This window comes from Dromiciops gliroides, chromosome 3 (assembly GCF_019393635.1).
Source record: "Dromiciops gliroides isolate mDroGli1 chromosome 3, mDroGli1.pri, whole genome shotgun sequence".
Lineage (NCBI taxonomy): Eukaryota > Metazoa > Chordata > Mammalia > Microbiotheria > Microbiotheriidae > Dromiciops > Dromiciops gliroides.
In genome coordinates, this window is record NC_057863.1 from 226,363,517 (window position 1) to 226,376,501 (window position 12,985).

Consider the following 12,985-nt stretch of genomic DNA (forward strand, 5'->3'; position numbering starts at 1 on the left):
TTAATTTGGTTATCTGTCACTTAATGAATCTGTCCTCTCATTTTCTTCATCTGTCAGAGAAGGATAATAATAGCTTTCTTGCCGGTTTCATAGTGTTAGCATGAGGATGAAATGAGCTAATTATGTGTGAAAGTGCTTTCAAAAAGTAACAACAATAGTAGCTGACATTTGCATAACACTTTAAGGTTTGCAAAATGCTCCACATTAAACAATGAAGTGCCATGGATTATGTTACTATAATAATTATCACCGTTATTATGGTAGGAGGCTTCTCCTACATGCTTCCTCTCCCTTCCCCCACCTCCCAGGTACATTTCATTTTAGGTATTCTACACAGAATTAGAAGGAGCAGTGGGCATGGTGGCTAGAAGACCATCCTTGAAGGAAGACCTGGATTCAAATCCTTCCTTCCAATATACTAAATGTGTGCCTGCAAACAACCCTCTAACTGATTTGCTGATTGCACTGATTGATTTGCACTGATTGAGCAGTTCATAGGATCATAGTATCACACCCAGTGTTTCCACTCAGAATTCTCTATTCCAATAAAATCATAGATCTACACTAAAAAAAAATGCTCATAGAATGACAATGTAGTAGCCACATAATATAGCATAAAATAATCCACCAGTTACTGGAACAATGCAACAAAGTAGCCCTTGGTTAATTACCCTAATTTAAATCAGGCTTCCTATGCAATTTTTCCGTAATATCTTTAAAATGTCAATATAGGGTTAGCTAGAGAACTGGGGTTTTGTTTTTGTTTTTTGGGGGGCACAGATGACTCCTGTTTGGTCTCAAATCCCTATGATATAAAATCTTTCAATCTCTCCAACTCAGGGCAGGGATGTGAAAGAAAAAGTCCCCCTTTCAAAGCTGGTTGATCTTAGTGCTTACAATACATGGTCAGACATTATTCACAGGCTGAAAGGGGTCTGTTGCTGAGTATATTTTCACTAATTGCTCGAGTAGTCTGGGTCTGTTTTTGTGTTGCAGTCACAACCAAACTCCCCACAGAAAGAAAAAATAACACTTGTGAGAAGACACATTCGGAGTAGGAAGCCAAGCGATTATTCTTCCTGTGCCCCCGACCACAGTCAAATGCAGTACAAATCACGTAGTCTCTGTCTCAGATTTCTCAGTTCTTAAGAAGAACTGACTGTTATGTGAACAGAGCCCCTGGAAGCTGTCTCCTACATCACATTGGATCAGTTCCCATCAGCACCACCACCCCCTCCCTTCTACTCTCCCCCATTGTTTTCTGTTTTTGTGTCTCTTGATTATATTTTCAAACTGGCATCAGCAGATGTCTTCCAGACATCTCTCCCTACATGTCCTGTAAGCATCTCAAACTCAATATGTCCTAAGCAGATCTCGCTCTTCTGACTCTATATCGTCCCTCCCTACATACTTCCCGGCTTCTGTCTGGGATGCCACCTTTCTGTCAGCTACCCAGGCTCACAGCTTCCGAGGTGTCTTCAGCTCTTCCCTCTCCCCACATATCTAATCAGTTGCTCAGTCTTGTTGATTCTACCTCCAAGACATCTTTTGCATCCAAACCTTCTCTCCATTCATAAGGCCACTCCCATTATTCCTCATTACTTCTTATGGGGACTTTTGAAATAGGAAGTAAACAGGCATGTGTCTGACACCATGCTAAGTACTTCACAAATGTTATCTTATTTGATTGTTGAGGGAGGTGCTATTATTATCTGCATTTTACAAGAGGAAACTGAGGCCGACTGAGGTGAAGTGACTTGCCCAGGGTAACACAGCTGGTAAGTGTCTGAAGTCAGATATGAATTCAGGTCTTCCTGACTCCGGGCCCAGCACTCTATCCCCTGTACTAGATTAGACAGTGTACTAGTAATAGACTGCCTCTAAGAGATTCCTAATTCCTTTTCTAGTTTCCAGCATAATTTTTCTCTAACCCACCTTCCACACAGTTGTAAAATTCATCTTCCTAAAGAGAAAGTCTGACCACGTCATGCTCCAGCTCAAGTATCTTCAGTGGCTTTCTATTGCCTCTAAGATATCTCCTCGCTCTGTCTTCACCTGAGCCATCCCACATGCCTTAAATGTATTTTTTTTTCTCATCTCCACTTCTTAGAATTCTCAGTTCAGATGCTTCCTCCTATCCCCTTATCTCCCTGGCTGTCAAGTGTTCCCTGCCTGTTCAGATTTTTTTTGCGTGCACTTACCTGTTTGCATTCGATGTTCCTTGGTAGAATGTTACGATTCTTTAGGGTAAGGTCTCTTTGTCATTTTTGTCTTTGTATTATCAGCGCTAAGCACAGTGCCTTATACATAGTGAGGCTCTTAAATGCTGACTGAAATTGAACTCAAGTATGCCGTTCTACTTACCCACTACGAGTCACCAGGCACTGCCGGAGCCCAAGCTTCCGAAAGATGTCCACCACCGTCTCCATGGGGGTATGGTCAGTGACTGTGAAGGGGCTCAGGTTGAGAATACGCCTCAGCTTCAGGGGATGAGGGCTATTAGCGGGCAACTCAGGGGGCTCTTCGGTGAAATACATGATGGAATTGCTCACAATCCCATCCTGCCGCTGCCTGGCATTTTCTAGACAACAAGAGGAGAAGGGCAGTTAGAATAAGCAGCCCCAATGGTACATGGGTACTCTGCCCTACTCTAGCAATTATAACAGACAGGATTATGTATCAGAAGCTTAACTATCTTTCATAAACTAACATATACAAACCTTTACTGCAAATACAGACCTCAAAATATCCTTGAGAACTCAACAAATATATTGTACTGAGAGCAGAACATTATTACAAATTTCTGTTTAAGGTGCCACCATTTTGTTAATCACCCAGCTTCAGGGGTATTTCAGCTCTTCCCTGTCCCCCCATATCCAATCAGTTGCCCAGTCTTACTGAATCTACCTCCATCATATCTCTTGCATCCATCCACTTCTCTCAACTCACAAGGCCATCCCCACTATTTGCACCCTCATAACCTCTTACCTGGAATACTGACCCAGCTAGGTAGGATAGTGGATAGAGCCAGGAAGATTTGAGTTCAAATACAGCCTCTGACACTTATTAGCTAAGTGACTCTGGACAAGCCACTTAATCTGTTTGCCTCAGCTTCCTCAACTGTTAAATGACCATAATAATAGCATCTACCTAATTGGGTTGTTGTGGGAATTAAAGATAATATTTGTGAGGTGCATAACACAGTACCTTGCACATAGTAGGTGCTTAATACTTTTGTTGGGGGGCGGCTAGGTGGTGCAGTAGATTAAGCACCGGCCCTGGATTCAGGAGGACCTGAGTTCAAATCTGGTCTCAGACACTTGACACTTACTACCTGTGTGACCCTGGGCAAGTCACTTAAACCCCATTGTCCCACACAAAAAAAAAAAAACCTTTTGTTTCCTTCCTTCCTACTTTCCCTCCTTCCACAATGGCCCAGATAAGATAATGAGCCACAAAATTTTAAGAACAATATTTTAATAAATGCAGCCATTCTGAATTCTCATCATCTCCAAACTACATGGAATCAAAGGCTTTCAAAACATTTTAGATTCCTAGTAAAAAAATAAAAAATAAAAAAAAATAAAAACCACATGGGGATGGCATAGAATACATATCATCCCAACATCTTGTATGATGCTAGAGGTGTCCCAGAGATACTTTCAGTACGCCCAGAGAAGAAGAGATTCTATCCCAATATTTTATTCAATTGCAAAAGAGTAATCTTTTAATACACCTGCATAATAAATAATATGCCAAACATTAGATATAAGAGAGATAGCATGATATATCTCAACTTGCCCGGACTTTCTATTTGAACTCGATTGAAAAGGTAAGGGGGAAAATGGGATTAGTAGTAAGAATAGTATTTTAAGGTTTGCAAAGTACTTTTCATATATTATGTCATTTTAACTTTGCAAAACTGGGAGTTTGGTGCAATTATTTTCCCCATTTTGCAGAAGAGGAAACAGTGGCTCCCCCGCTCAATCAATCAGTATGTAAGGCTGAATTCAGACTTGGTTTTTCTTAACATCAAGTCCAGCAGTCCAGCCTCTAGGATTCTTTTCCAAGAATCTCCCAGAAAATGTGCAACAAGGACAAACTGAACATTCTGAATGAAGGAGACTCCATGACACAAGTATCACACCTGAAATCCAGAGCACATGTCATCCTTCCAAGGGTGCTAAAGATGGGTCTGATAAAAGCCATGGCTTCTTTGTGTGAGGCAGGGTGAACCTGGTGTTCCCAAAAGGGAAAGGAAACAGGTTCAAAAGTACCCAATTACTATTAATTTTTAAAATGACAGTTGTTAATTACAGACTAATTTATAATTTTCACAATGGGAAGGTGAACTCTCTGCAGGATGAGAAGGCTGAGACCAAACTTGCCTCTGTATCCAGGACTTTTAAGTCTAAACACAATTATCCCCAAAGGGGAAAGAGAAATGTCTCAGGAAAGAACACGTTTTTCTCTCTTTTGATTTGCATTTTTCATATTTTTTAAATGAGTCATTTCTTGGATTAAAAATAATATCATAGTAAAATTGTTATGATTACAATTACCCTACTTTTTCTCTGCTGAGAACTTAGGAGTTCATTAAAAACAACTTAATGAAATGGTAGAAATCTGGGCTGAAAACTTTTTTGTAAATAAAAAATGAAATAAATCTATTGGCCACAATAGATCTGTCTAGGGCTAGTGAATAGGAAAAGGTTAGAAAAGATGTATGGTGAGGTCTGCCCTGAGAATGGTTCCATATCTGTTATAAATCTCTTCTCTTCTTACACACTATTATTCACCTAGATGTCTGTTTGAAAGAATAAGACTACAATAGTGTTCTCTGAGGCCTTTCATTGCAATACACTACTCTATTGGAAAAATGGGAGCATTTGGGATCACACTGAGATGGGGATGGAGGGAAGAAGCCCTAGTTAAAATGGAAACAGAAGGCTGGCCTGCAGAGCAAATGCCTTCAGATGATGGAGCCCGCTCTGGTAACATCAAAAAAAGGATAAGATTCAATCAGCAAATACACCGACTGAGGTCCATCTTTTTAAAGGTCTGTATTGCACTGAGTGCTTCTTTGCTGAATCAAGACTTTTCTCCTTTTTAGTGATTTTACAAAAATGCCCAATGCACATCTATTTGCTCTTATCTTCAGGTTGATGATTTTTCACCATCACACTGCATGTTTCTAAGCTATTCTGAAAATAGCACTTTCACAATAAATGGCAATCCAGAACTAGATACACTAATTTGTGGAACCAATTATTGAATGCAAACTTGAATGAATTTACATTAGTTTGTTGAGTTTCAAGAAAATTAATAAACACATATGAGCTAGAACTGAATCAATATACGTAATACTACTGAATAAGAAGCGTAAAACATTCTCCAAAATGAACCTGGACTCAACTGGATTTGAAAACCTAGTCTAACATTAAGTACATCATACCTACCAAGATTTGGATAACCTAGTTTTCAAATTTTTTTTTTTTTGGTGGGGCAATGGGGGTTAAGTGACTTGCCCAGGGTCACACAGCTAGTAAGTGTCAAGTGTTGGAGGCCGAATTTGAACTCAGGTACTCCTGAATCCAAGGCAGGTGCTTTATCCAAAATTGAACCTTTTGCCTTTCTACATATCTGAGGCACCTCTTCTGATATACATTTTTTTGTTGTTGTTTTGTTTGTTTGTTTGTTTTTGTGGGACAATGAGGGTTAAGTGACTTGCCCAGGGTCACACAGCAAGTAAGTGTCAAGTGTCTGAGGCTGGATTTGAACTCAGGTCCTCCTGAATCCAGGGCTGGTGCTCTATCCACTGCACCACCTAGCTGCCCCCCAGTTTTCAATTTTTATGTTAAATAACATCCTGGAGGGACTCAACAAAAGATGCCTGACTGCTCACTGCCAAAAGAAGTCTGGATAATATGGACCTGAGACAGTGCTGATGATATATGGTTTGTTCATTCTGTCACTCACATAGTGAGTATTCACCATTGCTTTCCAGAAATTTTTTGATATGGATTTTTGAAATAGAACAAAAAAAGGCTTATCCTGCTATTGCAAATTGTATCCAGGGGTTGTTGAAGGGGCCTAAGGGTGCTTGAACTGGAGAACAGGAAAGGATGACAGGTTTAAAAAAAAGCCTTCTTTCCCAGGTGAACCAAGGAGAGCCCAAATTTAGAAACTACCCCACTCATATGGCCCAACAACCATTTTTCAAATGCCCCAGAAAGAGCTGACTTCTTAGTGAGGGTCAGTCAGTAAAAAATACATTTTGGGGAGTGAAAGATATGATACTAAGAGCTGTCAAGAGAGAAAGAGGAGTCAGTTTCTGGTTTTGAGTTCTGTTTTAACTTGTGTGCAGAATTCTCCATCAAAGTCCCACTCTCTAGTCTTATCATGGAGTGAAGATGATGCTGGGTTCCCGGAAGCTATGACAGCAGAGCAAACTTGAATATTCTACCAAGCCAGAAAGGCAAGTGCAAGACTAGGGAAGAATTGGAAAGAACTATATTTCTGTTACACAAAGACCAGTCTAGCTAAGTTTGGGGAAATTCGTCTCTAGGTTGACTATAGTCAACTATAAAGTGAGGAGTTTTTGTACTCACGGGAATTCTTTAGAGACCATTTTTGCTCATAAAGAGCTTGTGATCTACATTAATAGAGGAAGTCCCTATGCCAACCATACCACAGATCACTGAAGTATGAAAGAGGATAGAATTGCTTCTCTCTAGAACTCAGCTTTGGGTCTAAAATCCTTGTCTGTCTCATTTTTATCGTGGCCTTCAATGAAGAAAGAGGAAATGAGAGTAAACTTAGACTTTAGGGGTTCAGAGTTTATAGAAGAAAATATGCTGTGGGTTTTCATCCTCAAAGTTTTGGCTAATAAACGTATAACGTGCACATCTTCCATGTGGAAAAACAAACAGCAACCTTGTCTCTTGTAAACACTGAAGTCATCTGTTTAGATGGATGGTGAAGATGCATTGGTTTGGATAAACAATAAGACTCTTTATTAATATCTGGCCCACAAACACTAAACAGGTGGCAAGAAACTGTAATGTACAGAGTTTATACACAGTACATTGTATATCACAGACCCAGAGAACAAAAAAAAACGCCAAAATTATCACTGGATGGTACTTAAAGGTATGCAGAATAAATAAAGTTGTATTAGTCATTCTTGTTTGTTACTTTAATTTTTTCCAGAATGCTGGATTGGTCTCAGGCAGCTTATTTAAAAGGGTCCAGACCTATTCAGGATCCAAGAAGGAAGGAGTTGACATTGTGGCTTTGTCAACTCTCCTCTTTATTCTCATTTTGTTTACTTCATCTGAAAAACAGATGTGCCTAGCAGAGAGAGTAGGGGGCCTGGAAGCCAGAAGATCTGAAATACAATCCTGAGTCTACCAGGGAACCTTTTAAAATGATCTGTTAGATACAATATTTGGAAAGAGAGCTCCATTGTTAAAAAAGAGACATTATTTTTCTTTATAGTATATACAAGCATGAATAATAACACTAGTGCTAATGTAGACTTCACGTATACCACAAAGACAAACATTAACAAATTCAGTGACCATCATTCTGCTATTTAGTACCCAAATTTCAAAGATTTAAAGTGTTTTGGGGTTTTTTTTGGGGGGGGGTGTTTGGCAGGGCAATGAGGGTTAAGTGACTTGTCCAGGATCACACAGCTAGTGTCGAGTGTTTGAGGCCAGATTTGAACTCAGGTCCTCCAAGGGCTGAATCCAAGGGCTGGTGCTTTATCCACTATGCCACCTAGCTGCCCCTTAAAGTTTGTTTAAAGAAAGTTTTATGCTTCCATATTGGTTGAATCTGTCCTTTTTTGGTATATATAAACCGTAGGACTTGTGAAATTTGCCCATTAACAAATGCAAATGCAAATGCAAGTATGATTTATTTTATTAATTGTTGTGATTTGTAATATCAGTTGGTTCAACTAATAAATAATTATCTTGAATATTCAAAATATAAACAGAAAAATTAATTAATTTGCTAACTGTTCTTCCCTGATTCCTATGGGGGAGCTTAACTAGAAATTGTCACCTGTAGCAACATACCTAGAAATTGATGTGGGAGTTCCCACAGAATTCAAGGTATAGTTCAATAAATGGAGAAAGTACAATATAATTATAATGCAGGTCTGGCACATGCACAGACCCTACCAGCTTGCTCAGATGGGGCGTCCTCTTGTGGAAAACACAAGAGACCTGCTTTTGGGAGAATTATCATGACATCTAAGGGAAATATGTTAGGGAGACTATGTATGGGACATGTGTGGAATTCTGTAATTGCTTTTGGTTGGCTCATTACACAGTTGGGAGGAGATTTTATTTTTGATTGTCTGGGTAGCCAAAACTGTAAGCATCTTTAAAAAAAAAAAAGTCTGAGTTAATTCTGGCCATAATCTCTTTTTGTTGCATTAGAGTCTGGAGGAACTAGGTGACCCTTTCTATATGTGTTAATAGAAAGGGCCTTAGGGTCTTTGCCCTCTGAGACCATGTGGCCCCCGAGAAATGGAGCTAGCTTGACCTTTTTGTTCATTTTTTTTTTTTTTGGTATTCTGGGTATAGGTAGTAGAGTCTTCCAACCACAGGAGAGGAAGTAACAGAAATCCAAGAGATGTTACCTAGGCTAGGTACTAAAGCAAATCCAGCATCTATTTGCCAGAGATCAAGAAATAATCTTCAGAAATGACCTTCTGGCCTTGGGCAGTACTCATCCAGTAGTGATGCAACCCTGGATGTGAAACTGGTGAGAACAATGCTATGTTAGAACTAAAAGTAAATTTTGGACCTACTCCATCAAAAAAATGAGCTGGTGTAAGGAAGAATACACCCTGCAGATTTTGGTGGATATACTGGTAAGTCTGTTCTTGCTATCTTCAAGGCAAATATCCCTTAGTAAAAGCAACATACTGAGAAGTGGTTAAATGCAATTGAGTTGCTAGTCAGTGGCTCCCTAATAATGGGAGGAGGCATAGCCAGTGTGGGCTTGAGCTGATGGCTCACAAACGCTTCAGGGTACCCGAGAACTCTGAGGAGAAATAATATAGCTGTCCTGCCCTGAGAGGGTGTAGCCAGTGTACACATGCTACATAATAAAGAAAGAACATTCATATTGAAGTCAAAAGACCTGGAATGAAATCCTGACTCTGCTACTCATTATCAGTTTGTCCCTAGACAACTTTTTTTAATCTTCTCTAAGGCTCAATTCCCTCATTTGTAAAATCCTTCCCATTCTAAATACTGATCTTATGAAAAGAACACTATCTCATACATACTCATTGATAAGATGATAACCCAAAGACATATGAATCCACAAAGGAACAGAAACAAAAAGGGATCATGAATTAGAGCTATCAAAATGCTTCAGATACTTTGCAAGGGGTCTCCCTTAAAAAGTCTTTATAATACAAAAATATTTATAGCAGCTCTTTTCTGGTAGGTGGCAAAGAACTGGAAATTGAGGGGATGCCCAGCAATTGGGATATGGCTGAACAAGTTGTGGTATATGATTGTGATGGAATACTATTGTGCTGTAAGAAATGATGAGCTAGATGTACTCAGAAAAACCTGGAAAGATTTACATGAATTGATACAAAGTGAAATGAATAGAACCAGGACATTGTATATAGGAACAGCAACACTTTACGATGATCAACTGTGAATGATTTAGTTATTATCAGCAATACAATGATCCAAGACAACTCTGAAGGACATGAAAAATGCTATCTATCCCGAGAGAAAGAAATGATGGTGTCTGAATAAAGATTGAAGCATACTTTTTTAATTTTATTTTTTCTTGGGTCTGTTTTCTTCGACAACATGACTAATATGGAAATATGCTTTGCAAGGCTACATATGTATAATTGATACCAAATAGCTGGCCTTTTCAATGGGGGGGGGGGCAAACAGGAGAGAATTTAGACCTCAATTTTTACAACAAAAGTTAAGAATTGTTTTTACATGTAATTGAGGAAAAATAAAATACTAAAAAAGGAAAGAAAATTTAAGTCTTTATAATATAGGAGGAGAGACAGAACCCTGTTCCTTTGTACATCATGCAGGTCAGTTGCCATAATACAATAAATTAAGTGCTAAACAAGTGAGAAAAGCCTGTATCTGAATCCCACTTCTGAAACTAAAGGCATATTACTATAGAAATCACTTAACTGAAAACTCAGTTCCCTCATCTGTAAAATGGGTCAAATGATATGTTTAAAACCTATCTCACAGTGTTGTTGTGATATCAACTATTATGAGAAATCTCAGCACTTGTAAAATGATAGGTTTCTTAGCATATTTCCTAGTTGTGTTGCGTTCCTGAAGAGTTTTTTAAAATAATATATGATTTTTTTTCCAATTACATTAAAACATTTTTTAAACATTTGGGTTTTTGTTGTTGTTATTGTTTTAAAGTTTGGAGTTCCACATTCTATCCCTCCCTCCCTTCCCTCTCTTTGAGACTATAAGCAATTTGATAAGGAATATACATGGGCAATCATGCAAAAAAAAATTCCATATTAGTCATTTTGTACAAGATGACAAGGAAGGAAAAAAATTTGTGCAGTGAAGATTTATATAGTTTATACGATTTAATATTCTACCTGGTTACAGATGGTAACACTAAAGTTTTGGGAATGAGGGGCAGCTTTAGGTGGCACAGCCACCTAGCCCTGGATAAAGCACCAGCCCTGGATTCAGGAGGACCTGAGTTCAAATCTGACCTCAAACACTCTACACTAGTTGTGTGACCCTGGGCAAGTCACTTAACCCTCATTGCCCTGCCCCCCCCCCCAAAAAAAAGTTTTGGGAAGAGCCAGGGAAAGGAAGACTGTATTTGGGCCTGTGATTTCACTGATACAGGGCATTTCTAGTGTGGAAATTCCCTCCAGGATCAAATATCAGATCCTCTGTAGAGTAACCAAATCCCCATCCTCACCTCCAACCCTACCTTTCTAATTTTCTTATACCTTATGCCCCACCACGAACTCTGCAATCCTGTGGCACTGGCCTCCTCTCCTATTCTTAGAACAAGACAAGTCACATCCCGTGGGACTCCTGGCATTTTCACAGCTGTTCCCCATGCCTGGAATTCTTTCCCTCCTCATCTCTACATCCTGGTTTCTTGGCTTCCTTCAAGTCTTACCTAAATTCTTACCTTCTACAAGAAGCCCTTCTCAACCCTCCTTCTGTCTAGAGCCTTACCTCTATTGATTATCTTATTCAGACATAGCCATACACACGTTATCTCCCCACATTAGACTGTGAACTCCTTGAGGACAGAAACTGTCATATGGCTTTCTTTGTCTCCCTGGTTCTTAGCACAGTTCTTGGCACATAGCAGGCACTTAGTAAATGTTTACTGGCTGGCTGATTCTGTTGTTGCATATTGGCTACTCATCTATATTACCTTGTGGGTTTAGAAAGCTGCCTGAGGTGCTAAGCCAGGGTCACACATCTATATGGCTCATAGGCAGGACTTAAAACAAGATCTCTCTTACTCTTAGATCATTTCTTTCTTTTTGGGGGGGCAGGGCAATGAGGGTTAAGTGACTTGCCCAGGGTCACACAGCCAGTAAGTGTCAAGTGTCTGAGGCTGGATTTGAACTTGGGTCCTCCTGAATCCAGGGCCCACAGTGCTTCATCCACTGCGCCACCTAGCCGGCCCCTCTTAGATCATTTCTTGATCAATCCAATATGACATGTTACTATTAAAGGTATATAGAAAAAGCTCAGCATCCCCAAGCAGTGTTAGGCACATAGCTGGTGTTCAACGATATTTGTTAATATGTATTATATAATCTCTGAAATACCAGGAATTAAAAGCAAAAATTCTAATTGATCTTGAATGAGCTATCAGATTACTGAATTAATAATAATTATATTGATAATAAGTTAATAGCAATATAGTAACTCATCAGTATAAATAATCAAAAGGATTTTCTCTATAAAACTTATAAATTATGCAGGTATAATAAGTGTTATGCATAATTTGCAAGTTTTATGGGGTAGCTAGGTAGCACAGTGGATAGTGTGCTGGGCCTGGAGTCAGGAAGACTCATCTTCCTGAGTTCAAATCTGGCCTCAGACACTTGGTAGCTGTGTGGCCCTGGGCAGGTCACTGTTTGCCTCTGTTTCGTCATCTGTTAAATGATCTTGAGAACAAAAAGACAAATCACTCCAGTATCTCTGCCAAGAAAACCCCAGATGGGATCATGAGGAGTCAGACGTGACTGAAATGAATGAATAATAACTGCGAGTGTGGTTCAGTAGAAAGGGTGTTGGATTTGAAGCCAGAAGACCTTATAAGTCCTTTATCAATGACTCTTTAAAACCCTCATTAAAATGTGTGAAAATACTTATGGAGAAAGCACTTTGTATAACTGAGAGACAATGCATTGTAGTGGCTGGCCTTGGATTTGGGAAAACCTGGGTTTAAGTCTTCCTGTAGTGCAGAGTAGCAGCATGATCATGGATACTTCTCAGTGTCGTAGACCACCTCCTAAGACAAAAAGTTACCCATGAGTTTCTGACCTGCATTCACACAGCTGGTTTCTCCCTAGGAGTTCCTTACACAGTAAAATAACAGGTTCAAAACTGTTGGACCAAAAACTAAAATCTGTTTGACTTGCCCACACTAAAAAGGCTCTTTCTTCTTTTTGAAGTCCTTCAGAGAAAACTTTGCAAGCTTCCTTATCTAGAAGCCTCTTTATCCCCTTGAAAATAGATACCACATGCCAGGGTTTCAAGTCAGGATATCTACTATAATCTCTACATTCTATAATTTTTCTCTTGTCCATTTTAAATTCAACAAAATATTTATTAAAAAAAAAACATTTAGGGGCAGCTAGATGGCGCAGTGGATAGAGCACCGGCCCTGGAGTCAGGAGGACCTGAGTTCAAATCCGGCCTCAGACACTTAACATGTTCTAGCTGTGTGACCCTGGGCAAGT

At 39.4% G+C, this 12,985-nt stretch overlaps 1 protein-coding gene across 3 annotated transcripts in view; it reads right to left on the reverse strand.

Moving 5' to 3' along the window:
- Nucleotides 1–12,985, reverse strand: part of CLCN4 (chloride voltage-gated channel 4) — a 99,670-nt gene that overhangs the window by 14,095 nt on the left and 72,590 nt on the right. For all 3 annotated transcript variants that reach the window (XM_043992560.1, XM_043992558.1, XM_043992559.1), the window contains one exon: nt 2,365–2,581. In XM_043992560.1, coding sequence (XP_043848495.1) covers nt 2,365–2,581 — 217 coding nt within the window. The remainder of the gene's footprint in view (nt 1–2,364; nt 2,582–12,985) is intronic.